This window comes from Salvelinus namaycush, chromosome 20 (genome assembly GCF_016432855.1).
Source record: "Salvelinus namaycush isolate Seneca chromosome 20, SaNama_1.0, whole genome shotgun sequence".
NCBI lineage: Eukaryota > Metazoa > Chordata > Actinopteri > Salmoniformes > Salmonidae > Salvelinus > Salvelinus namaycush.
This window is the reverse complement of record NC_052326.1, coordinates 33,243,817-33,271,263: the sequence shown is the minus strand read 5'-3', so window position 1 is coordinate 33,271,263 and position 27,447 is coordinate 33,243,817. Positions and strand designations below refer to the sequence as shown.

General features: G+C 42.9%; 1 protein-coding gene across 1 annotated transcript in view; it reads left to right on the top strand.

Annotated features, from left to right (window-relative positions):
- The window catches only part of LOC120064588 (retinoic acid receptor gamma-A-like), a 31,516-nt gene extending 16,408 nt beyond the window's left edge, over positions 1 to 15,108 (top strand). Inside the window, exons 2-8 of the mRNA XM_039015181.1 lie at positions 7,705 to 7,853; positions 11,723 to 11,864; positions 12,279 to 12,442; positions 12,577 to 12,753; positions 13,229 to 13,433; positions 14,359 to 14,517; positions 14,792 to 15,108. Coding sequence (XP_038871109.1) covers positions 7,705 to 7,853; positions 11,723 to 11,864; positions 12,279 to 12,442; positions 12,577 to 12,753; positions 13,229 to 13,433; positions 14,359 to 14,517; positions 14,792 to 15,108 — 1,313 coding nt within the window. The remainder of the gene's footprint in view (positions 1 to 7,704; positions 7,854 to 11,722; positions 11,865 to 12,278; positions 12,443 to 12,576; positions 12,754 to 13,228; positions 13,434 to 14,358; positions 14,518 to 14,791) is intronic.
- The last annotated feature ends 12,339 nt before the right edge of the window (positions 15,109 to 27,447 follow it).

Here is a 27,447-nt window from a genome sequence, read left to right as displayed (position 1 = left end):
ATGGGGTGCCCCTCTCTCGCACGCAGGAAATATTCAGCGGACACCTGACTACTTTTGAAAAAACTCACTAATTTTTCAAAATAAAAGCCTGAAACTATGTCTAAAGCCTGTTCACAGCCTGAGGAAGCCATTGGAAAAGGAATCTGGTCGATACCCCTTTAAATGGAGGTTAGACGGGCCAGGGAACACAGATTCTTCTCACTTTTTTTAAAAATATCACTACATTTTCTCAGGTTTTCGCTTGCAGAATAAGTATTGTTATACTCACAGACAATATTTTGACCGTTTTGGAAACTTTGGAGTGTTTTCTATCCTAATCTGTAAATTATATGCATATTCTACGATCTGGGCCAGAGAAAATGTCAGTTTTCTGACCCCTAGCGCTAAGAAGTTAACTGTAATAGCTACTGTAAATTGGACAGTGCAGTTAGATTAACAAGAATTTAAGCTTTCTGCCCATATCAGATATGTCTATGTCCTGGGAAATGTTCTTGTTACTTACAACCTCATGCTAATCAAAAGTAGCCTACGTTAGCTCAACTGTCCCGTGGGAGGGACACCAATCCTGTAGAGGTTTTAACCTTATTATCATTGTTTGAGTTCAAATAAAACAATTTGAGTATAGAGCCAAAATAAGAAAAAAAGCTTCACTGTCCCAATAGGGCACTGTATATGACATATTACAAACAACAAAAACAAAAGTTAGCGTAAGGTCTTAACTAAAGCTCCTTCACAATTTGGCTGTTGTAGCAACCAAACCGTTCGGAAACTACAGACGATTTTGTGAGAAGACCGAGTTTCGGGATGTCTTGTAGTCTGTCAAACACTGCTCTAGTTCTGTCACCACCTTTCACCGCAGATGCAGAAGTGCGACATCGGTGGATGCGGTGGATTAAGACGCACCCAATGAAAAATGTCTAACTTTAACAGACGTAATTGTATTACGATGTTTAAAAAATATGCTAATTAGATTTCCGCAGGGTCACGCACATCGGGGGGATTGGAAAAGGAGAGAGGGGCATTTTTTCAGGCTGAGGCTCTCTCTTCCAGTTTTTCCCAGTCACGGGGAGGTTTTCCAATGCAGGTGCCTCTCAAAAAAGGGCACCTATTGGCAGATGGGTAAAAAAAAAAGCAGACATCCCTTTCAGCATGGTGAAGTTATTAATTACACTTTGGATGGTGTATCAATTACAACCAGTCACTAAAAAGATACATGCGTCCTTCCGCTCAGGGACTTTAAAACAGTTACATAGTTTAATGGCTGGGATAGGAGAAAACTGAGACAAAATTATAGTTATTCTACAATACGAACCTAACTGACAGTGTGAAAAGAAGGATATTTCAAAACATGCATCCGGTTTGTAATAAAGCACTAAAGTAAAACTGCAAAAAATGTGGCAAAGAAATTACATTTATGTCCTGACTACAAAGCATTATGTTTGGGGCAAATCCAACACAACACATCACTGAGTACCACTCTTCATATTTTTAAGGATGGTGGTGGTTGCATCATGTTATGGGTATGCTTGTCATCGGCAAGGACTGGGTCTTTTTTGGGGCTAAAAAGAAACTGAATAGAGATAAGCAGAGGCAAAATCTTAGAAGAAAACCTGTTTAAGTCTGCTTTCCAGCAGACACTGGGAGACAAATTCACCTTTCAGCAGGACAATAACCTAAAAGGCCAAATATACACTGGAGTTGCTTACCTAGATGACATTGAATGTCCCTGAGTGGCCTAGTTACAGTTTTGACTTAAATCGGCTTAAAAATCTAGTACTAATGGTATTGGGTGGCAGGTAGCCTAGTGGTTAGACTGTTGGGCCAGTAACCGAAAGGTTGATCGTTCAAATATCCGAGCCGACAAGGTGAAAAGTTGGTTGACGTGCTCTTGAGCAAGGCACCGTAATTTGCTCCAGTGGCGTCTTACTGCTATGTCTGACCCTGTGAAACAACATATTTCACTGCAGTGTATGTGACAATAAAAAAAAATGGTATTGGACTAAAGGAGCCTAACTTTACTCCTTAGTCCAAGGACCTTACAAGTTTAAAGGGGGAATTGGCTCTAGAAGCCAAAACAGCCAAATACTCCATCTAAACATAAATCAATTCTCAATTGTGATACGGTTCCAAAAACATAAATCCCTCTACTTTCACATCACATCAAAATAATTTCACAAATGCAAAATACACACTTACTGTAACCACTGTTTTAACTGGTTTTATCACAGTTGCAGCCGACAGTATTTTTCAGTGACAACATGTCTTCCATTTACGCACAGGTGTTTGGAGACGCATATGGCTAATTAGAACAGGTAATCCTCCATCTGTTTTCCATAAACATGCGCTGTAACATGTTAATATGGCCATGATGGAACCCTAACCCTATAAAGGTGTGTTTAAATTGAACTTTTTAAAAATTATTATTATTTCTTGCCGATATGAAAGATAAGGTCCTTATGCTTCCAAAAGCGTACCTCAAGCAATGCGTGTTAATGTTCAGACCGAGTGTCGTGGTTCTTACAAAACTGCCCCCAAAGAAGACACTTCCATCCAATGACTCTTATGTGTAATGGAATGGAACTGTGAGTCATGATAAAGGATATTGGTAGCTAGTACTAATGGTATTGGTTGTGGTGGTAGTAGCCTGTTAGGCTACTGGTAGCTGGTGCTAATGGTAGTGGTGGTAGTATACTGTTAGGCTGTTGATAGTTAGTACCAATGGTATTGGTAGTGGTGGTCTTACAAACAAGGTCAAAGCTAAAGGATCAGAGTTTTATTCCACCTCTCTACCTACTGGGAGCCTTCTGTCCTCTTAACTCCCATATATTTCACCCTCTCTTTTTCTCTCTTAATTTGTCTCTTCTTCTTTTATTAGATTATTCCTTTATGCTCTTTTCTCCTCTTTTTGAAGTCTTGCCACTCTTGTTAACCGCAGGCCCCAGTGTGAGAGAGGGGGCTGGAAGGGGTCGAGGAGGAGGGGTGGGGGTGTGTAGAGGTACACATTCGGGCCAGCGCTGTTCTATCCATTCAAGGTGGCAGCTCCATTTTTGTATTAAAAACATTATAATAATAAGGGGCAGGGATGCAAGAGTTCAGCTGTTGGTGTGAATGGCTGTCCAAGGTGACTGGATCCCAATAAAGAGGTGGTCGGCCTGGTCGGGGGCCTCCTTCCCAGCCCAGACACAGCCTTTATAGGTCAGCTTATGAGCCTGGGCCTCTATTAAACCCTGGTCAGCCTGCGCTAAGGAATTTAGGGCCAAGAAACAAGAGAAAACAGGGGGTTTCGGGGATGGGCATGGGGAGGTGAAGTTGGGGTGACTGAAGGTGAAAGTTGAAAGGCATGTTAGAGAGGATTGGTTTGGGGGCTTGGTCAGTGAATGTGGCTAAATGTATGGGTATATGAGCTTTTTGACCATTTATAAATGTATGTGTGTGTGTATATCTATGCAAATGTATGCTGATGTGTTTTGTCTGTGAAGTCAGGAAAAAACCCAGTGCATTTGAAGTTATATTTAGTAGCTAGATGGTGCATAGATCTGAAATGGTCAGTGATGGAAAAAGGTGATGGAAAAAACACGGTTTCCAGACATGGACAAAGGTTTCGCTCATCTGGGCTCCATCGGTGTCATGTTGTCTCTGTGTGTGAAAATGTTTGTCTGTGTGTGTGTTTGTGTGTGTGTATTTTACATTGTTTATTTTGCTGGTAGCAGTTGAATGACTTTGCCTGTGGCAAAGCAAATTATGTTATATTGTGTTGCATTTTCCCCCTGCAACACAGAAGGGAGGGACAGAGGGAGACAGCAGAGTCTCATAAACAAATCAAATCACATTTTATTGGTCACATACACATGGTTAGCAGATGTTAATGCGAGTGTAGCGAAATGCTTGTGTTTCTAGTTCCGACTGTGCAGTAATATCTAACAGGTAATCTAACAATTTCACAACAACTACCTTATACACACAAGTGTAAAGGAATGAATAAGAATATGTACATATAAATATATGGATGAGCGATGGCCGAACGGCATAGGCAAGATGCAGTAGATGGTATAGAGTACAGTATATACATATGAGATGAATAATGTAGGGAATGTAAACATTATATAAAGTGCCATTGTCTAGTGACTAGTGATACATTTATTACATCCAATTTTTTAATATTAAAGTGGCTAGAGTTGAGTCAGTATGTTGGCAGCAGCCACTCAATGTTAGTGATGGCTGTTTAACAGTCTGATGGCCTTGAGATAGAAGCTGTTTTTCAGTCTCTCGGTCCCTGCTTTGATGCACCTGTACTGACCTCGCCTTCTGGATGATAGAGGAGTGAACAGGCAGTGGCTCGGGTGGTTGTTGTCTTTGATGATCTTTTTGGCCTTCCTGTGACATCAGGTAGTGTAGGTGTTCTGGAGGGCAGGTAGTTTGCCCCCGGTGATGCGTTGTGCAGACCTCACTACCCTCTGGAGAGCCTTATGGTTGTGGGCGGAGCAGTTGCCGCACCAGGCGGTGATACAGCCCGACAAGCTGCTCTCGATTGTGCATCTGTAAAAGTTTGTGAGTGATTTTCGTGACAAGCCAAATTTCTTCTCCTTCTCCTGAGGTTGAAGAGGCGCTGTTGTGCCTTCTTCACCACGCTGTCTGTGTGGGTGGACCATTTCAGTTTGTCTGTGATGTGTACGCCAAGGAACATAAAACTTTCCACCTTCTCCACTACTGTCCCGTCGATGTGGATAGGGGGGTGCTCCCTCTGCTGTTTCCTGAAGTCCACGATCATCTCCTTTGTTTTGTTGATGTTGAGTGTGAGGTTATTTTCCTGACAACACACTCCGAGGGCCCTCACCTTCTCCCTGTAGGCCGTCTCGTTGTTGTTGGTAATCAAGCCTACCACTGTAGTGTCGTCTGCAAACTTGATGATTGAGTTGGAGGCGTGCATGGCCACGCAGTCATGGGTGAACAGGGAGTACAGGAGGGGGCTGAGAACGCACCCTTGTGGGGCCCCAGTGTTGAGGATCAGCGGGGTGGAGATGTTGTTTGCTACCCTCACCACTTGGGGGAGGCCCCTCAGAAAATCCAGGACCCAGTTGCACAGGGCGGGGTCGAGACCCAGGGTCTCGAGCTTAATGACGAGTTTGGAGGGTACTATGGTGTTAAATGCTGAGCTGTAATTGATGAACAGCATTCTTACATAGGTATTCCTCTTGTCCAGATGGGTTAGGGCAGTGTGCAGTGTGATTGCGATTGCGATTGCGTTGTCTGTGGACCTATTGGGGCGGTAAGCAAATTGGAGTGGGTCTAGGGTGTCAGGTAGGGTGGAGGTGATATGATCCTTGACTAGTCTCTCAAAGCAGTTCGTGATGACGGAAGTGAGTGCTATGGGGCGATAGTCGTTTAGCTCAGTTACCTTAGCTTTCTTGGGAACAGGAACAATGGTGGCCCGCTTGAAGCATGCGGGAACAGCAGACTGGGATAGGGATTGATTGAATATGTCCAGAAACACACCAGCCAGCTGGTCTGCGCATGCTCTGCGCATGCTCTGCCGTCTGGGCCGGCAGCCTTGCGAGGGTTAACACGTTTAAATGTTTTACTCATGTTTGCTGCGGTGAAGGAGAGCCCGCAGGTTTTGGTAGCGGGCCATGTCAGTGGCACTGTATTGTCCTCAAAGCAAGCAAAGAAGTTGTTTAGTTTGTCTGGGATCAAGACATCGGTGTCCGCGACGGGGCTAGTTTTCTGTTTGTACTCCGTGATTGACTGTAGACCCTGCCACATATGTCTCGTGTCTGAGCCATGGAATTGCGACTCTACTTTGTCTCTATACTGACGCTTAGCTTGTTTGATTGCCTTACGGAGGGAATAGCTACACTGCTTGTATTCGGTCATGTTTCCAGTCGCCTTGCCATGATTAAAAGCAGTGGTTCGCGCTTTCAGTTTTGCGCGAATGCTGCCATCAATCCACGGTTTCTGGTTGGGGAAGGTTTTAATAGTCACCATGGGTACAACATCACCGATGCACTTGCTAATAAACTCGCTCACCGAATCAGCGTAACATCAATGTTGTTGTTGCTATCCGAAACATATCCCAGTTCACGTGACCGAGGCAATCTTGAAGCGTGGAATCAGATTGGTCGGACCAGCATTGAACAGACCTGAGCACGTGCATTTCCTGTTTTAGTTTCTGTCTATAGGCTGGGAGCAACAAAATGGAGTCATGGTCAGATTTGCCGAAAGGAGGGCGAGGGGGGGCTTTGTATGCGAAGTTAGAGTAGCAATGATCAAGAATTTTGCCAGCCCGGGTCGCGCATTCGATATGCTGATAAAATTTAGGGAGCCTTGTTTTCAGATTAGCCTTGTTAAAATTCCCAGCTACAATAAATGCAGCCTCAGGATATGTGGTTTCCAGTTTACATAGAGTCCAATTAAGTTATTTCAGGGACGTTGAGGTGTCTGCTTGGGGGGGATAAACACGGCTGTGATCATAATCGAAGATAATTCTCTTGGTAGATAATGCGGTCGGCATTTGATTGTAAGGAATTCTAGGTCAGGTGAACAAAAGGATTTGAGTTCCTGTATGCTGTTATGATCACACCACGACTCGTTAATCATAAGGCATACACCCCCGCCCTTCTTCTTACCAGAGAGATGTTTTTTTCTGTTGGCGCAATCTGTGAAGAAACCGGGTGGCTGTACCGACTCTGATAACGTATCCCGAGTGAGCCATGTTTCCGTGAAACAGAGAATATTACAATCTCTGATGTCTCTCTGGAAGGCAACCCTTGCTCGAATTTTGTCTACCTTGTTGTCAAGAGACTGGACATTGGCGAGTAGTATACTCGGGAGCGGTGAGCGATGTGCCCGTCTACGGAGCCTGACCAGAAGACCGCTCCGTCTGCCCCTACTGCGGCGCCGTTGTTTTGGGTCGCCTACTGGGATCCGATCCATTGTCCTGGGTGGTGGTCGAAACAGAGGATCCACTTCGGGAAAGTCGTATTCCTGGTCGTAATGTTGGTTGACGTTGCTCTTGTATCCAATAGTTCCTCCCAGCTGTATGTAATAAGACTTAAGATATCTTGGGGTAACAGTGTAAGAATTAATGCATAAAAAAACTAAATACATAGTTTCCTAAGAACGCGAAGCGAGGCGACCATCTCTGTCGGCGCCATCACGAGATTACCTTCAGTCTGTTTGTTCAAATGTGGCTAGAGGTTTATAAGCATGTCCGGTTGAGATGGCATTCAAATAAAAATGACACCCACACACACCATTTAGCTGTCAGTCAGTCAGACAGACAGAGGTATGCTCCACCCCCACTACCCAGTAGTGGAGACGCCAATCAAATCTCATCTGCTGATCATCATTTTATCAGTGTAGCCATCTGTCCATCAGCTAATTGTGTCTCTTTCCCTCTCCCCCCATTAGGAAGAAAGAAATATGTTCATGTTCATCCTCTGACATGCAGTGTACCTATTAGCTGCAATACTGAAATGTGCAGTAAGATAATGTCTATGACTTTTTCCCCCTTTCTTTCTTTCTTTCTTTCTTTCTTTCTTTCTTTCTTTCTTTCTTTCTTTCTTTCTTTCTTTCTTTCTTTCTTTCTTTCTTTCTTTCTTTCTTTCTTTCTTTCTTTCTCTCTCTCTCTCTCTCTCTCTCTCTCTCTTTCTCTCTCTCTCTCTCTCTCTTTCTCTCTCTCTCTCTTCTCGCTCTCTCTCTGAGCAGCAGTAGAGACCCAGAGCACCAGCTCTGAGGAGATGGTGCCCAGTTCACCCTCTCCGCCCCCTCCTCCCCGCATCTACAAGCCCTGTTTCGTGTGCCAGGACAAGTCCTCTGGCTACCACTACGGGGTCAGCTCCTGTGAGGGTTGCAAGGTGAGACACATCAAAACAGAGAGACACAATATACCCAGTCATATGTGCCTTCACAAAGTATTCATGGTATTCATACCCCGCCATATTTTGTTGTGTTACAGTCTGAATTCATTTTTTTCTCTCTCTGACCCATCTACACAGACTACCCCATAATAACAAGGTTAAAACCATTTTTTTACATTTTTGCAAATGTATTGAAAATGAAATATAGAAATGTCTCAATTAGATAAGTATTCACATCCCTTTCCTATGACACTCCAAATTGAGCTCAGGTGCATCCAATTTCCTTTGATCACCCTTGAAATGTCGCTACAACTTGATTGGAGTCCACCTGTGACCAATTCAAACGTTTGGACATGATTTAGAAAGAAACACACCTGTCTATATAAGGTCCCACAGTTGACAGTGCATGTCAGGAACGCAGATGAACAGGAGTGGCATTGGCGAGATGAGGAAGCGCTAGCTGAGGTTGCAGGGGCATGGGTTCAAGAAGATGGTGGACAAGGGCAAAAGGAAAAAACTGGGACATATTATGAATAAATATGGAGTGGGGGATTGTACAAACCTTCTGGAAGACTTGCTGAAGGAGAAGATGGTGGACAAGGGAAACAGAAGAAAAGTGAAATATGTCCTGAGTGAATATGAAATGGAGGATTGCACAGAACTTCTGGAAGAGCTAGAAAAGGAAATTGAACAAGACATGAGTGAGGGTGAATCAATTGCGGTGGCAGGTGTAGTGACGACAGCCAAGAATGAGTTGAGTTGAGGAAGATTGGTGACAAGTGTAAAAAGAGGGATACATGCGATAGTAGCTCAGAGATGGAACCTGACGGGACTGTGGACGAAGTACCCATGGTGAGGACTGCCGAGTTCGGGCCTCGTTCCAAGGATATAAAGGATGATTCTGGCTCAGTGGGAGTGAGATTGGTGGAGAGAGTGAATCCTTGCAGTTTTGCTGAAGAGTGGAAGACAGTGATAAAGGAAAATGGAATAAAAAAGGTGAAAGTTGTTAATGAGTATAGGTTTTTGGTTGGAGTAAGGTTCACTAACAATTGATTTTTGGGAGATCCGTTTGAAGTATCAAGGTGGAATCGGTCAGAGTGACCAGAAGTGTTTTTGTTTTGATTTCTTGTGTGTCAAAAGAGCAGAAGGAAAAGGTATTAACGATCGACAAACTACCGAGTTATGAAGTGGAGAGTTTTGATTTTTGTAGCAGAGCACCGTTAAAAGGTGTCGACTCTGGCATCACGTTGGATGTGGAGGCCTCGTGGTTTACGAGTAGCATACAGGAGTAGTTGGAGCACGCCGGCTGAACGGTGTAGTGAATGGGGAAAAGAAGAAAGTCTGTCGGTATTATTGATGTTTGACGAAGAGTATCTCCCTTCACATGTGAAGTTGGGATATGTGCAGTGAGAGCTTCTGTGTCCAAGCCGTTGTTTTGTATCAAGTGTTTGCCGAAGGAATGTTGTTGAAGAATCTGAGGGTGTACGATGTTGTAATTGTGATGCAACCATGTTCCCAATTCCCGGAGCCCGGTTAGGGTAAAGGAGTATGAAGTGGTAAGGGTCAGGTCTATACAGCAGGTCTCCTACACGAAGGCACGTGAAATAGTTGAATGAGCGAGGGGAGCTGAAGATATGGCGGTGGACGCTCTGCAGACTGTGGAGATTCAGAGTGTTGTTCAACAGTTGAGGGAAACTGATATGCTGATTGTGAAGAAGGTAGGGTTCATGGTGTTTATCAGAGATGTGGTTAATTGTACTGCACAAACAAACAAACAAAAGAAGAAACTGAACATAATAGTATCTGTGGCTGAAAGGTTTTTGGGGTTTCCAGGACTTCACTACCATAACATTGCAAAGAATACTATCTGAAGATGCTCTTCCTTCTCAGACCCCAGAGCCTGTAGGGATGGGCATTGGCAGTTGAATCTGGAGTACATTGAGTTTTGTATTGTTTATTTTGTTAATTATTTGGGCTGATATACAGCCAAAACAGTAGGTGGTGGCATGCAGCTACAGTATTTGTTTGCGGGCGGCAATGATATCAAAGAAGACCCCGCACAGTAAGTGGTAGCAATACACCAATAGTTGTAGTCTGCCATAAAACTTCAAGGAAGAAGAAGTGCATGTCAGAGTAGAAACTATACCATGAAGTCCAAGGAACTGTCTGTAGATCACAGAGATAATTATGATGAGGCATAGATCTGGGGAAGGGTATACAACTATTTCTAAAGTGTTGAAAGTTTCAAAGAGAACAGTGGTCTCCATCATTGGAAAATTAAAAAAAATTGGAACTACCCAGACTCTGCCTAGAGTTGGCCGTCTGACCAAACTGAATAACCGGGTAAGAAGAACCTTGGTCAGGGAGGTGACCAAGAACCCAATGACCACTCTGACAGAACTACAGAGTTCCTTGGCTGAGATGGGAGAACCTGCCAGACGGACAATTATCTAAAGCACTTCACCAATCTAGGCTTATGGGAGAGTGGCCAGACGGAAGCCATTCCTGAGAAAAAAGCACACGACAGCACGCCTGGCGTTAGCAAATAGGCAAGTGAAAGACTCTGAGAGCATAAAGCAAAAGATTCTGTGGTCTGAGACCAAAATGGAACTCTTTGGCCTGAATGCAAAGTGCTATGTCTGGAGAAAACCAGGCTCATCACCTGTCTAACACCATCTCTACCATCAAGCATGGTGGCGGCAGCATCATGCTACGGGGATGCTTTTCAGCGTCAAGGATTGGGTGACTGGTAAGGATGGAGGGAACAATGAATGAAGTCAAATACAGGCCAAGTCTTGATGAGAACCTGCTTCAGAGTGCAAACAACCTTAGACTGGGGCGAAGATTTACATTCCAACAGGACAATAAATCAAATCAAATCAAATCAAGTTTATTTTATATAGCCCTTCGTACATCAGCTAATATCTCGAAGTGCTGTACAGAAACCCAGCCTAAAACCCCAAACAGCAAGCAATGCAGGTGTAGAAGCACCTGTAATAGACCCCAAGCGTACAGCCAAAGCAATTCTGTAATGGCTTCAGAACAAGAATTGGAAAGTCCTTGAGTGGCCCAGCCAAAGCCCAAACTTGAATCCCATTGAAAATTGGTGGATCGACTTGAAGATGTCTGGTCACTGTCTCTCCCCATCTACCTTAACAGAGCTTGAGGGAAATCTGCAAGGAAAAATGGGAGGAAATCCCCTAATCCAGATGTGCAAAGCTGATACAGACATACCCAAGACGATTCAAAGCTGTAATCACTGCTAAAGGGGCTTCTACAAGTATTGACTCAGTGGTGTAAATAGTTGTGTAAGTGAGATATTTCTGTATTTCATTTTCAATAAATTTGATACAATTTCTATTGTGTATTGTGTGTAGAGATAGGTGCGGGGGAAAAAACAATGAAATGCACTTTGAATTCCGGGTGTAACACAACAAAATGTGGAATAAGTCAAGGGGTGTGATTGCTTCTGAAGGTTCTGTACACAGACAGGATGTGTAACACAAGCAAATATATGACATATACAGAAAATGCATACACAGACAAACAAGCCAGAAAGTCAGACTGGGGCAAACAGACAGTCTACCATCAGTTTTTCCATGCAGTTTATCCCTATTCTGAGACGTTACACGATGTAAAGACGCTTGTGCTGTCCTCTGGTCGAATCTTTATCTACGGGCATGGGCTGAAATAACCCCCTGTGGCTATGTAGTGAGACATATTCCATCTATGCTCCAGACATATGGTCTTGTGACCATTAAGAATGTTTTAATGCCTGATTTCTCTCTCTTTTACTCTCTCTTGGTCTGTTGGTTTCTCTCTGTCTCTCTCCCCCTCGGTCTCTCTCTCTCTCTTCTCTCTCTCAGGGATTCTTCCGGCGCAGTATTCAGAAGAACATGGTGTATACCTGCCACCGAGACAAGAACTGTCAGATCAACAAGGTGACCCGTAATCGCTGTCAGTACTGCCGGCTGCAAAAGTGCTTTGAGGTTGGCATGTCCAAAGAAGGTGAGTAACAGTGCCTCAGAGGGATGCCATTACAACCAGTTTTGTCCAGTTTGCCTGCTGGGTATGTTGTGCTCAAATGTAAAGGTGTGAGGAGATCAGAGACTGTTTGAATACAGAGAGGTTGTGAGAGTGATTGGGTGGCAAAGAATTTGTAAAGGGATCTCACTACAGTTTATGTCTGTAAGTGTGTGTATTGGGATAGCTAGGGTTTACACTGAAATCACAATATGGCCCCTATAAATGGATATTATAGGGGCCATATTGAGACTTGAGATGAAGGAACGAGTGGGAAGGTGTGAAGCATGAGGGATGTGTTGCGCTGTCATTCATCAACAAAAGACACCAACAAGCACCACCAATACACCACTTTCCCTTACTCTCTCACTTATCGTCGCTCGCTCTTCTGCCATGCAGCGGTGCGTAATGACAGGAACAAGAAGAAGAAGGATGTGAAGGAGGAGGTGGTGTTGCTGGAGAGCTACGAGCTCAGTGGAGAACTGGAGGAGCTAGTCAACAAAGTCAGCAAGGCCCACAAAGACACCTTTCCCTCACTTGTCCAGCTGGGCAAATACACTACAGTGAGTCACACACACACACACACACACACACACACACACACACACACACACACACACACACACACACACACACACACACACACACACACACACACACGCACACACGCACCTTAGCCCTCTCTCTCCTGTTCCAGAACTCCAGTGCAGACCACCGTGTACAGTTGGATCTGGGGCTGTGGGATAAGTTCAGTGAACTCTCCACCAAGTGCATCATCAAAATAGTGGAGTTTGCCAAGCGCCTGCCAGGCTTCACCACCCTCACCATCGCTGACCAGATCACTCTCCTCAAATCAGCCTGTCTGGACATACTGGTACCTGAACACCTCTCTCCCTCCACCTCCACTCTGTCTGTACTCTCTCCATTACTGCTCTCTCCCTCCACCTCCACTCTGTCTGTACTCCTCTCTCCCTCACTGCTCTCTCCCTCCACCTCCACTCTGTCTGTACTCTCTCCATTACTGCTCTCTCCCTCCACCTCCACTCTGTCTGTACTCCTCTCTCCCTCACTGCTTTCTCCCTCCACCTTCACTCTGTCTGTACTCCTCTCTCCCTCACTGTTCTCTCCCTCCATTTCCACTCTTCTCTCCCTCACTACAACCTATCTACTTCTCTCTTTCCCTCACAATGCTCTATCCATACTCCTCTTTCCCTTAACACACTATCAACATGTCACTATCCTCAATCCTTTGTCACTCCCTACAATTTACACACCCCCTCTTCCTCACCCTCCCTTTTCATCATCTTTGTTGTCATTATTCCCCTAACCTCTCCATCCTCTCCTCTCAGATGCTGAGGATCTGTACTCGCTACACTCCGGAGCAGGACACAATGACCTTCTCCGATGGGCTGACCCTGAACCGGACCCAGATGCACAACGCAGGCTTTGGCCCTCTCACAGAACTGGTGTTTGCCTTTGCTGGCCAGCTGCTGCCTCTGGAGATGGACGACACAGAAACCGGCCTCCTCAGCGCCATCTGCTTGATCTGTGGAGGTACTGCTGTTAGTGTGTGTTTGTGTGTGCACGCACATGTCTCAATAATAATGTGTGACCATTTAGGTGGCATATGCTCCTAAACATTTTGCTGTGAGACCTTGAATTTTTATTTGGGAGAACCAATGCGCCTAGATAATTGTTGTAATGATGTCGCTCTTCCGTTGTTTCCGAATGCCCTAGAGAAAAAAGTGAACACATATTCATTAGCATCATGGTTGTACCATTACTACAGCGAAAACGTCTTGTTTCTTCGCATTTTACATTCATTTGCTTACACTTTGTTCAGCCCTGTTACCTCATTAGCTATCTGGCTAGCTAACAACCTGGTAACTTTACTAGTAGGCTATATCTGAACATTTGGGGGCACAGAAAGAAAGTTACAGGGATAGCTTCTTCAGGAGATCAATGATGATAGCAATGAATGAGTGACTATTCTCTTGCATCTACAATATTCGATGTAATCTCAGTAGGAAAATTACTCTTTTACACAATTTATAAACCTAACATTCTACAAACGACTTTGTAATTTCAATGACAGGTAATTGTATCAAACTTTTAGCATTTTATAACACACATTTATTTACAGGGTTACATATTAGTTTCTAGGGAACAGTGTCAGAAGCAGCTAGAATACAGTACATATAGGCCCAGTATAGGCTGTATCTCAATTGGTGCTCCTACATTTTATGTTGTGCTCCTAACTTTTATAAGTTGGGAGCACTAGTGCTACCAATTAATCATTTGAATTTAGAGCCCTGACTCAATATACTAAGTACAATACACTTAACAGACTCTTGCCTCTTCTATTTGCGTTCCTTTTTTTAAAATCTCCCTGACCCTATGTCATTGGCTGCTGACTCTTTTTATACCCATCATTGGCTCTCCCCCTTCCTGACCCAGTGTGATTGGCTCTCTCCCTCAGACCGTATGGACCTGGAGGAGCCCCAGAAGGTGGACAAGCTACAGGAACCCCTCCTGGAGGCCCTGAAAATCTACGCCCGCCGCAGACGCCCCAACAAGCCCCACATGTTCCCCCGCATGCTTATGAAGGTCACCGACCTCAGGGGCATCAGCACCAAGGGTCAGTACAGATAAGGATGTAGTACACAGTACAGATATATAGCACAGCCTAGGTCTTTATTCATAACACAGGCTATACTAACACAATACTGACACATAGATCAATATGCATATATAGTAAAGCCTCAGACTCCTGCATTCAATCAGTATTGATAGAGACATAGCACTCCAAATAATTAACAATGAATAACTGATTGTAAAGCACTCTGGATAAGTCTGCTAAATGGCTAAAGTGTCAATGTGAATGTAAACTTATGTGTATGTGTGTACTGTAGGTGCTGAGAGAGCCATCACTCTGAAGATGGAGATCCCAGGCCCCATGCCTCCTCTGATCAGGGAGATGCTGGAGAACCCCGAGGCCTTTGAGGACAGCAGCGACTCTGGGGACAGCGCCTCCGCCCCCCCTGCCATCCAAGCCATCAAGAAAGAGAGGGAGGAGGAGAAGAGCCTCGAGGAGGAAGATGAGGATGAGGAGGACGAGTGGGGGGACGAGGAGAGGGAGAGGGGGGCGGACAGCGATGGGGAGCCCTGGGGGGAGGCTGCAGCGGCAGAAGCGGGGTCCCAGAAAGGGGCAACTGGGAGATCCCAGTGAGAGTGACATAGTGATGCACTCTGACCCATTCTCGTCACCTCCTATTCCACCACCCTCAGGCAGACCAACACTCCCTGTCCTATCCTTACAAGCGCACCAAGTCATCTCCCCACATTAGCAGCCCATCCTATAACAAGGGTCTACTCCAAGACCTAGCACTCACCTCTGCTGTTACACCTGTTAAACTACCCCCCACACCCCTATACACACACACACACCCCTATACACACACACACACACCCCTATACACACACACACACACACACACACACACACACACACACACACACACACACACACACACACACACACACACACACACACACACACACACACACACACACATATATATAATACATTTACACATATACATGCTGTATACCCATAAGAATTTCCCCTTTGCTCTAGATAGACAGTAAAGTAAAGGCTCTATGTAGTGAACCTACTCTGTCACTCCAGGATGAAACTGGCCCTCTCTACAGGATCAGTTTCAGGAACTGTCTACAGAACAGTTTCAGGAACTGTCTACAGGAACAGTTTCAGGAACTGTCTACAGGAACAGTTTCAGGAACTGTCTACAGAACAGTTTCAGGAACTGTCTACAGGAACAGTTTCAGGAACTGTCTACAGAACAGTTTCAGGAACTGTCTACAGGAACAGTTTCAGGATCTGTCTACAGGATCAGTTTCAGGATCTGTCTACAGGATCAGTTTCAGGAACTGTCTACAGGATCAGTTTCAGGAACTGTCTACAGGATCAGTTTCAGGAACTGTCTACAGGATCAGTTTCAGGAACTGTCTACAGGATCAGTTTCAGGAACTGTCTACAGGAACAGTTTCAGGAACTGTCTACAGGATCAGTTTCAGGAACTGTCTACAGGATCAGTTTCAGGAACTGTCTACAGGATCAGTTTCAGGAACTGTCTACAGGATCAGTTTCAGGAACTGTCTACAGGAACAGTTTCAGGAACTGTCTACAGGAACAGTTTCAGGAACTGTCTACAGGATCAGTTTCAGGAACTGTCCACAGGATCAGTTTCAGGAACTGTCTACAGGATCAGTTTCAGGAACTGTCTACAGGATCAGTTTCAGGAACTGTCTACAGGATCAGTTTCAGGAACTGTCTACAGGAACAGTTTCAGGAACTGTCTACAGGAATAGTTTCTTGGGGCAGCAGGTAGCCTAGTGGTTAGAGTGTTCGGCCAGTAACCGCAAGGTTGCTATATCGAATCCCTGAGCTCACAAGGTAAAAATCTGTCGTTCTGCCCCTGAACAAGGCAGTTAACCCACTGTTCCTAGGCCGTCATTGTAAATAAGAATTTGTTCTTAACTGACTTGCCAAGTTAAATAAAGGTTAAATAAATAAATAAAATGAAAACAGGTGGAACATAGTAGTCTGGAAGAGAAGAGAGAGAAAAACAAGCACTAAATCTCAGAGTTGGGACAAGGGCCACGAGAGATCACTGTGCCAACCATGAGACTGACCATATGCTACTTTACAATGCTGTCTCCACACAAAGAGAAACACAGGAGATCCTCATCTGAATGGCAGCAGCTTGGAGTGGTGGACCATATGAAATGCACTCCCCCACTTTCCTTAAGGGCTACTCGGAGTGCAAGAGCGATGACGAAATGACAACTGCAACAACCAAACTCTTATTGTGAAAACCATTTGCCACAAATGCCTTTTGAGAATAGTTTTTTGACATTTTTTTCATTCATGTTTTTCTATTGTATGATTTTCCCCCAAATAACATTCATATTTGAACATATATTCATGTGTATTACTATGCATTTTTCTCTGTTATTGTTGTCTCGTTTATGCTTCAGTCGTGCTCATTTTTGACGAGCAATATCAAACTAGCGATAGTTTGGAAAGTTGGAAACTCAACTTACAAACTGGCAACTCTCTTCTGATCTTTACATCGTCTGTGCTTGTGACTTCACTCATTGGGACAGAGCTTAATATAGATCTCTGCTCGATGAGAAACAAAAACAAGGATTTGACCAATGGACTATGGCACATTGCAAGCTATAGTTGTGAGCTACACATATACTTAACACACAAACACACTCCTTTAACCTCTATAAATGTGTGCAGGGTCAATTTTATACAATTTAATGCCAATGCTTTGACTCTGGGTGATTCTAGAGATGGACAAAATCTCACCAGCGTGAATGTTCAAGACAATTACAACAAGGAAGTGTGGGGTAGCACCGACGGTTCACCACTCTCCCCGTTTTCTTCATCAACAAGCCATTCTACAGGGATTTGAATGTGAAATAGAACTAATTTAGTTGTAATTTCCCTTTGTTCTCAGTGGAATGCCATGCAGTCTACCAGAGGGATCAGATATCTGGGTGGGCAGAATCCAGCACATACAGTTGAGGTCGGAAGTTTACTTACACCTTAGCCAAATACATTTAAACTCAGTTTTTCACAATTCCTGACATTTAGTCCCAGTAAAAATTACCTTTCTTAGGTCAGTTAGGATCACAACTTTATTTTAAGAATGTGAAATGTCAAAATAATAGTAGAGAGAATGATTTATTTCAACTTGTATTTCCTTCATCACATTCCCAGTGGGTCAGAAGTTTACATACACTCAATTAGTATTTGGTAGCATTGCCTTTCAATTGTTTAACTTGGGTCAAACGTTTCGGGTAGCCTTCCATAAGCTTCCCACAATAAGTTGGGTGAATCTGGCCAATTCCTCCTGACAGAGCTGGTGTAACTGAGTCAGGTTTGTGGGCCTCCTTGCTCGCACACGCTTTTTCAGTTCTGCCCATAAATGTTCTATAGTATTGAGGTCAGGGCTTTGTGATGGCCACTCCAATACCTTGACTTTGTTGTCCTTAAGCCATTTTGCCACAACTTTGGAAGTATGCTTGGGGTCATTGTCCATTTGGAAGACCCATTTGCGACCAAGCTTTAACTTCCTGACTGATGTCTTGAGATGTTGCTTCAATATATCCACATAATTTTCCTGCCTCATGACGCCATCTATTTTGTGAAGTGCACCGGTCTCTCCTGCAGCAAAGCAACCCCACAACATGATGCTGCCACCCCCGTGCTTCACGGTTGGGATGGTTTTCTTCAGCTTGAAAGACTCCCCCTTTTTCCTCGAAACATAACAATGGTCATTATGGCCAAACAGTTCCATTTTTGTTTCATCAGACCAGAGGACATTTCTCCAAAGAGTATGATCTTTGTCCCCATGTGCAGTTGCAAACCGTAGTCTGGCTTTTTATTGCAGTTTAGGAGCAGTGGCTTCTTCCTTGCTGAGCGGCCTTTCAGGTTATGTCGATATAGGACTCGTTTTACTGTGGATATAGATACTTTTGTACCTGTTTCCTCCAGCATCTTCACAAGGTCCTTTGCTGTTATTCTGGGATTAATTTATACTTTTCGCACCAAAGTACGTTCATCTCTAGGAGACAGAACGCGTCTCCTTCCTGAGCAGTATGACGGCTATGTGGTCCCATGGTGTTTATACTTGCGTACTATTGTTAGTACAGATGAACGTGGTACCTTCAGGTGTTTGGAAATTGTTCCCAAGGATGAACCAGACTTATGGAGGTCTACTATTTTTTTTCTGAGGTCTTGGCTGATTTCTTTTGATTTTCCCATGATGTCAAGCAAAGAGGCACTGAGTTTGAAGGTAGGCCTTGAAATACTTCCACAGGTACACCTCCAATTGACTAAAATGATGTCAATTAGCCCATCGGAAGCTTCTAAAGCCATGACATCATTTTCTGGAATTTTCCAAGCTGTTTCAAGGCACAGTCAACTTAGTGTATGTAAACTTCTGACCCACTGGAATTGTGACACAGTGAATTATAAGTGAAATTATCTGTCTGTAAACAATTGTTGGAAAAATTACTTGTGTCATGCACAAAGTAGATGTCCTAACCGACTTATCAAAACTATAGTTTGTTTGTCATTTGTGTAGTGGTTGAAAAACTAGTTTTAATGATTCCAACCTAACTGTATGTAAACTTCCGACTTCAACTGTAGCTGATATCTGTGATTCTGAAACTAGCCGTCTGCTCCCAGCCATAGCCGCGGGAAGTAGGTGTGCTGAGGGTGCTGCAGCACCCCCTGAAAAATCATCACCACTCCTCCACCTCCAAACATCTTCCCACGGCTATGTTCCCAGCCCCAAGCCATGGCTGAGGTGGTGTGTTGATAACAGTACAGCACATTGAAAGTAAGCCATAATGAGCAGTGTTATGAGTCAGAATACATGGACTAGATCACTAACACAGGACCAGTTCAGTCTTAGGTCCATTCATTCAATTCAACAACTCATGTATATGCCATAGTTACACATATCATTGATGTCAATGAAGTCTCACCCTCATACATTGATGATCTCGTAGATGAATAGGCAATATTGGAATTATATGAAAAGCCATGAATCAGGAAATGAATGTGTCTGCGGTATGTAGATGTATTTGTGTGTCGTGTGTGTGTGTGTGCACGCACATGTGTCTCTCTGTGTGTGTTTCTTGCTACTTGTGTAACATAATTTAGTGTTTTATGCTTGTTCTACCATAGAGTAGATGAGATACTATTTTGGAAACTGTCTACATACATAAACTGGGTTCTAGGACTTTTAGTCCCTAGTTCTGTCTAATAACATTCACAGAGCCATATGGTTGATTTCATCACTCCAGTCATTTTTCTTAATTATGTTATTTTACTTTTATGCTTTACAGATTAATTTGAAATGTAGATAAATTAGTCCTTTTAGAATGACTGCATTTAATTATCAAAAAGTCCACAAGTGAGATATTCCACCCAGTTCCTCTATAAACATATCTTCTTGCCCCAATGATGACTGTACACGATCTGACTTTAATAAAGGAGCAGGGTATTTATGCTCATAATGTCTCAAACTCCACAACTACAGTGTATTCAGATTGCACACCGTCGGCACAGTGCTGTTGGTCTCTTAGCTATGGCCAACAGGCACAGCAGTGTGTGGACTTGTAAAAGTCTGTGGTTGTAAAGCATTAACATGGACCTCAGGCTGAGTAAGACTTCCAGGGTAAGGAATGGATTTGGAGTTAATCCCCAGTGTGCATTGAGACCATTAGTTATTCTGAAAGAGTGATTTACACCTTCATGTCAGCATCCACTGCACCGGCCTACATCTTACTCAGTACTCAGCCAGGACATCTTGGAGTAAGGGGAGAATTTGCCTATATAGTCACACCCTGATGCATAAACCTCAACCCTCACTGCAGCACAGTTCACATAGCCACTCTAGTGAGAAATTTGATAGCACTTGTTTAAAACAAAAGCCATATTTAGTGTGTGTAGGCTATTTATGTAGGTGTATGTGTGCGTGTGTGTGGCCTCAGAATGCTACAGAGGACCCTGTCACTAGCTAGGTTTCCATCCAATTGGCAACAGATTTCCATGTGAATATTCTAAAATCTGCATAAAAACTATATCCACATTTTCCAACCAGAGATGTGTTTCCATCAAATTGACTTGCAGATAACAGTCTGTGCGCACATAAAAATAACTTGCACAGTTAAATTTCCATGTACCGAATAAAAAATACAAGGTAAATGCGTTTCCATCGCATTTTCAACTCTACTGATGGCTTTGTAACAATACATCACGTGCGCCCTATCAAATCAATTTTTATTTGTCACATTTGTCACATACACATGTTTACCAGATGTTATTGCAGGTGTAGCGAAATGCCAACAGCTCGCAGATAAAGTGCGGGTATAGGCTACCTACATGATAAAAGCGAGATTATTTTTATAAATTTTGTCAAATCATCATGACGATCATCATGTCACCAGAATAAGACCCTCGATATTTATTGGAAAGGAGCATCAAACTCATCAGCGTGCACATTCACCACCCTGGGAAGTTCACCATCATTTATTTACTGCATGCTTTACCGAGTCGTAGTGGGATGAACACACAAAATCATCGAGTGACTCAAAGTTTATTTCGATATGAAAGTTAATATATCAATATTCGGTCATGAAGGCATTTCCACCGCGTTTCCACCTTGTCTAGCATATTTTGTTTTGTCAACATTTGGAAAGTTTACTGACAAATGTGCTGTTTCTATCAGTCCTGTTTGACAATTTTTATCCGACATGTAAGTATTTGTTCATTGTTTCCTTGTTATATAGTCAATGTTTTGTTTGAAGCTAAGCAGATGTAGCAAAGAACCATGGGGTTTGTGCATTTAGCAAGCACGATCAATATATTTGAAGAAAATAGGGCATATATTTTGGACAAAAACTTTTCAAAGACAGCTGAAATACAGTAGTGATTGTTTGATGGCAATTTTTACCGAAAATAGATTGACCAAAGAAAAACAATTACACCAGTGTTATCATTCAGGAAGAATTTCAATTAGGCCAATTATTTGAAATGTGTGTGCTATTGTATTTTTGTTCCTTTTTACAGCTAGTAGTATTATCGATAAGCTCTATCTTTTTAATGCCTGAGGATTGCTGGGTGTTTTATGAGATAAAGAATTGCTTTTGAGAATGTACTATACTTGTCTTAATTTTCTTATTTTTCTTATTGGTGTTCATAACTATAATATATCTTTCATTTTTCAATTTAATTTGAAAAACATTATGATTTTTTTGTACTCTAAATTCAGGGATTTCAAAATCTGTCTATGATTTGTATTTCTGTTTGTGTAAAAACATGAAATCCCCAGTTTGTGTGTGTATGCTCTTGTGAGATAAAATATACTGGTAGTTTGTTTTTCTGTTGTTACATATCGGCTGTCCCTTATCAAAGTTTCTCAAAACAACGCTTTGTTTCGCCTGTCTTTGTTGTCCCTTTAAAAAAATGTTTTTGTCATTAAGGCAGTTGTCATTTCTTGTACGTTTGGATGCTGTTGTTAATATTTTGATTTTATAAAGAAACGTATCTTTTATATGTGTGTGTTCATTTGTATTACATGTGTACTGTATCATCATGTCATTAGCATCAATACAGATGCATACCTGGTCAAAACACACAGGGGGGCGATGTAGATCTACCATAGTAAAGTGAATCCACTCCTACTCTATTGGGAATGAATGGGGCAACATTAGCATGTTCCTTGTGGCTGGCTCATCATTGCCCAAGAAAAGAAGTTAGGCTAGCAAGCTCTGAGTAGCGCAGCAGTCTAAGACACTGCATCTCAGTGCTAGAGATGTCACTACAGACCCTGGTTCAATCCTGGTTCAATCCTGGGCTGTATCACAACCGGCTGTGATCAGGACTTCCATAGGGTGGCGCACAATTGGCCCAGCATCATCCGGGTTAGGGAAGAACAAATACTTATTTACAATGACTTGCCTAGTTTAAAAAAAAAATGGTCATAATCAGACTACTAAAAAACTATTGATTTAGAACCACTGAGCATTACCGCAAGTCACGAAGAAAACAGGAGCTGCCTCCACTATTCTAGAACCATTTCAACTACAACATTTAAACATTATCAAATCACCTATGCTTCGTCTAATACACTGACAACTAAAAGATACCAAAAACAATTTAGTCCAATCAAAGTAAGGTAAATATGATGTGGCTGTCCATGGTTCTGATTTCTGTGTGTGTCACGTCTGCTCCCGCTCCCCCCACCCTCCCTGGAGCTCGAAGACGCCAGGCTCCCCAGCATTACGCACTCCTGCCACTATCAGTAGGCACACCTGCTTTTCCTCGTCACGCGCATCAGTGTATTATTGGACTCACATGGACTCCATCACCTGTTTATTTCCTACCCAATATTTGTCAGTTCCCCATCTCTGTTCCCCGCTGCTGCATTGATTGTCGTCTGTCTTTGTATACCCGTGTGCTGACGCTGTTCCTGTCTTGTTCCATGTCTGTTCCTAATTAAATGTTGACTCCCAGTACCTGCTTCTTTTCTCCAGTGTCATTCCTTACAGTGTGTGTGTGTGTGTGTGTGTGTGTGTGTGTGTGGTGAGTGCGTGCGTGTGTTTGTTCATGCAAGTAGAAAAAAACATATTTGTAGAGAAACACCAATGCCATCCTCCTCTCTTTCATGTTGCCGAAACGGTCAATTACTCTGTCATGGAGTACACGCTTTTAGTTTTTGTTGTCCTAGGCTACCTGGCTAAAATGCTTGCACGCTAGCCTAACTTCATTTCATGGGCAATGATTAGCCAGCTAGTTAACATTAGCCTTCTACATCTAGCTACATATTGAACTTCCATCCTCTCAGGCCAGAGGCACAATGTATGAATTTATGGTTGAATCAGAGTTGACGTTATAATCATTCGCCAGTATGGAAAATTAAGTAAAACCACAAGTACAAATCCCTATCTCCATCCATGGCTAATTTAGGAAAGGGCTGATAGCTAGCCACCGGAGGTCAGGACAATGACAAAACGAGATGCAACAATTACTTTTTTTTCTGTCAATTACATTTTGCTTTCGATGTGATGTGATTTGTGTGAAGCCAAATCAAACTGGCTTCCCTTGGTGCGCCAGGACCATTCACAGTTGAGCTCAATCAGTTTAGTTCAAGACTGATTGGCTATTATTTTATAGTTTTTATCAAGGGACGCCAAATGCTCGCTGGCTTCCCTTGCATTCAATGCTATGGGTGGCAACAATGTCATACTATTTTTGACCAGACAGCATCAGATACTGTAGATGGGCTACACATACAGAGACAGAGGGGCGCTGTTTTGCTCGCTTGGATGTTTTCTCTGGTGAAATACATTCAGCCTCTTGTGAACTGAAGGAAAATTATGAAACACAGGTAATTTTTGGCATCCATGAATATACTCCACTGCACTGTTCAAATGCTGGCTACCCCAAAGTAAATTGATATTTTGCCAAAATTATATAACTACTCCTGTCTAAATAAAATCATTCAAAATACTTTACCCGAGAGCATGAGGATCATTCGATTCTTTAAAATCGCTAGTGTGTAGGCCTGTGTCTATTTGGGAAGGCAATAGGCCTACCTGATTATTGAATTGTGTCTGTCAGTGAAAAGTATATACAATATGTGTGAAGAGAATGTGTCTTGAGTATAATTCAAAATGTTGAGACAAGAAGAAGGGGAGGGGTGTCTGGCGAAGATATGGTAAGTCACTCTCCAGAATGCACTCAGATGTCTCCCGCCAACTCTTGAACATTCATTGTTTCAGTTTGTGAATTGTTTGCCCTTTGATTGTTTATTTTGTTCAATTCCCCATTGCATATGTCACCAGTAGGCCTAGTAAATGTACCATTAATTGCCGTAATTTGGATAAATTAATTTCTGTTAATGCATGTGTTAATTACATCCTCGAAGTGGAAACATTGCAGAGTTCACAACCTGCTACACTTGTGAGAAACAAGTTTTGGTTTATTTCATAACCATCATTTACAAGTTTGTTACATTTTTTCATTGTCTTTTGTTTGGTGTACTCCATGCGAACAATGAGCATGTGTCTGGCTTCTCTGTCCTGATAACGTTGAGGGGGTGCGTGCGCCTGAGCACGCATAGAAGTAGGCCTACCTGTCCTGCTGCAGGAAAGTGCCCATTTGGGGATGTCTGATTTCTGTCTTAACTCACCACATCCACCAATAATAAGCTGAGCTTCTCAGTAATCTTCATCTCACACAGTAAATCAACAAAGTTAGTTTTTTTAACAACCGAATGATAGTAGTTCCTCACAGTATTTGAAAAATCTTTCCAACACTCTTCCGGCCTCAATAATCACCAAGCCTTGGTGTGAAAGAGCAAAATATCATGATCTGATGATCCCATATGTCCAGTGGAAATGTCATAAAAAACTCTAGATTAGTTGATACAATGTTGCAAGTTCGCTAGCAACAGCTTCAGGCCGGACCCAGTTGATGATTTGATACAATGTTGCACTTCACTAGCGATAGCACAAGTCAAGACAGATAGAAAGGGATGAAGACAGGCGGAATAGAGAGATGAATGTGATTGAAAGTAAATAAGTTTAAAGTTTTAATGTCACGTGCACAAGTACAGTGAAATAGCTTTCTTTTAAGCTCCAAACCCAACAATGCAGTAATCAATATCAATGTAGCACTAAAAATAACATAAGGTAGAACAAAAACAAACAAGAAAATAAAAATAAGAAATAAAAAGATCACAGGAAAGTAAGAAGTTATTTATAGTGTCAGTTCCAATACCATAATTACAATGTGTAGGGATACTGGAGTGATAGAGGTAGATATGTATAGGGGTAAGGTAACTAGGCATCAGGATATATAGAAAACAGAGTAGCAGCAGCATAAATGATGATTAATTGTAAGTGTGTGCGTGCGTGTATGGAGTAAGTATAAATGTATGTGCATGTTATGTGTGTGTTGGAGTGTTGGTGTACGTGAGTGTGTAGAGTCCTGTTAGTGTGCATAGAGACAGTGCAATTTTTTTTGTAAAATACAAGGGTTAACTCAAATAGTCTGTAAAGCCATTCTGTTAGCAATTTAGTAGTCTTATGCCTTGGGGATAGCAGCTGTTCAAGAGCCTATTGGTGTCAGACTTGATGCACTGGTACCGCTTGCCATGCGGAAGCAGAGAGAACAGCCTATGGCTTGGGTAGGTGGAGTCTTTAACGATTTTACAGGCCTCCCTTTCACACCGCCTGATATAGAGGTCCTGAATGGCAGGGAGCTCGGCCCCAGTGATGTACTAGGCTGTCCGCACCACCCTCTGTAGCGCCATGCAATCGAGGGCGGTGCTGTTGCCATACCAAGCAGTGATTCAGCCAGTCAAGATGCTCTCAATGGTGCAGCTGTAGAACTTTTTGAGGATTTGAGGGCCCATGCATGTGAGTGGAGCCTGCCAGCTGATTTGCTCATGCTCTGAGAAAGCGCAAAGGAATAACGTCCTTGCTATTATTGACCTGATTAAAGACCTTATTCACGTTGTCCTCAGATAGGGAAATCCCACAGTCCTCTGGGTCAGTGGGGCCCCTTGCACACGGTTCGGTTTTGTTATTGTCAAAGCGTGCCTAAAATGCATTGAGTTCTTCTGGAAGAAGAACTCGTCAACAACAAGATGGGCAGACCACGGTTGGGTCTTCCTTTTTAATCCGTAATGGACTGTAGCTCTTCCCACATACAGTGGGCGTCAGAGCCTGTGTAGTATGATTCCACCTTATTCCTATATTGTCCTTTTGCTTATTTGATGACTTTGCAGAGGTTTCAGTGGGATTTCTTGTACTTGTTCCTGTCCTCAGCCATAGCTTCAGGGTTGTCTGGGATAGCCCTGTGTGTGGTAGCACTGTCCTTTAGTTTAGCAACAACCTCTGTGTTAATCCTGGGCTTTTGATTGGGGACGCAGCGAACCTTCACTGTGAGGACAATGTCCCCGATGCATTTCCTTATGAAGCCGATGACGGAGGTGGTTAGCTTGTCAATGTTATTGGCGGAGTCTCGGGAACATATTCCAATCAGCACTAGCAAAGCAGTCCTGTAGCATAATCTCTGATTCTGATGACCATTTCTCAACGAAGCAGAGTCACAGGTACTTCCTGTTTGAGCTTCTGCTTGTAAACAGGAAGCAGGTGTATGGAGTCATGATCTGATTTGCCGAATGGCAGACGAGGGAGGGCCTTGTATGCTTGTTTGTGGGTAAAGTAACAGTGGTCTAGGAGACGTATTGATGGAAGTTGGGAATCGCGTGTCTTAACCTCTCTGGGATTTGTGGGATGCTAGCGAGCCACATCAAATTACAGAAATACTCATCATAAACATTGATGAAAGATACAAGTGTTATACATAGGATTAAAGATAAACTTTTTATTAATCCAGCCGCTGTGTCCAATTTCAAAAAGGCTTTACGGCGAAAGCACACCATGCGATTATGTTAGGTCAGCGCCTAGCCACAGAAAACCATACCGCCATTTTCCAACCAAGGAGAGGTGTCAAAAAAGTCAGAAATAGCATTAAAATGAATCACTTTGATGATCTTCATCTGATGGCACTCCCAGGTCTCCATGTCAGACAATAAATGTTTGTTTTGTTTGATAAAGTTCATCTTTATGTCCAAATACCTCATTTTTGTTTGCGCATTTAGTCCAGTAATCCAAAGGCACAAAGCGCGGGCACAAAGTCCAGACGAAAAGTCAAAAAAGTTCCATTAAAGTTCGTAGAAACATGTCAAACGATGTATATAATCAATCTTTAGGATGTTTTTATCATAAATCTTCAATAATATTCCAACTGGACAATTATGTTGAAATAAAGGGAACGACCGTCGCGCTCACGGTCAAGCGCGAGACTAAACTAAAGGCTTTCAGCCTGACCACTTGTTGAAACAGCTCTTATTCACTCCCCTTTCACAATAAAAGCCTGAAACAACTT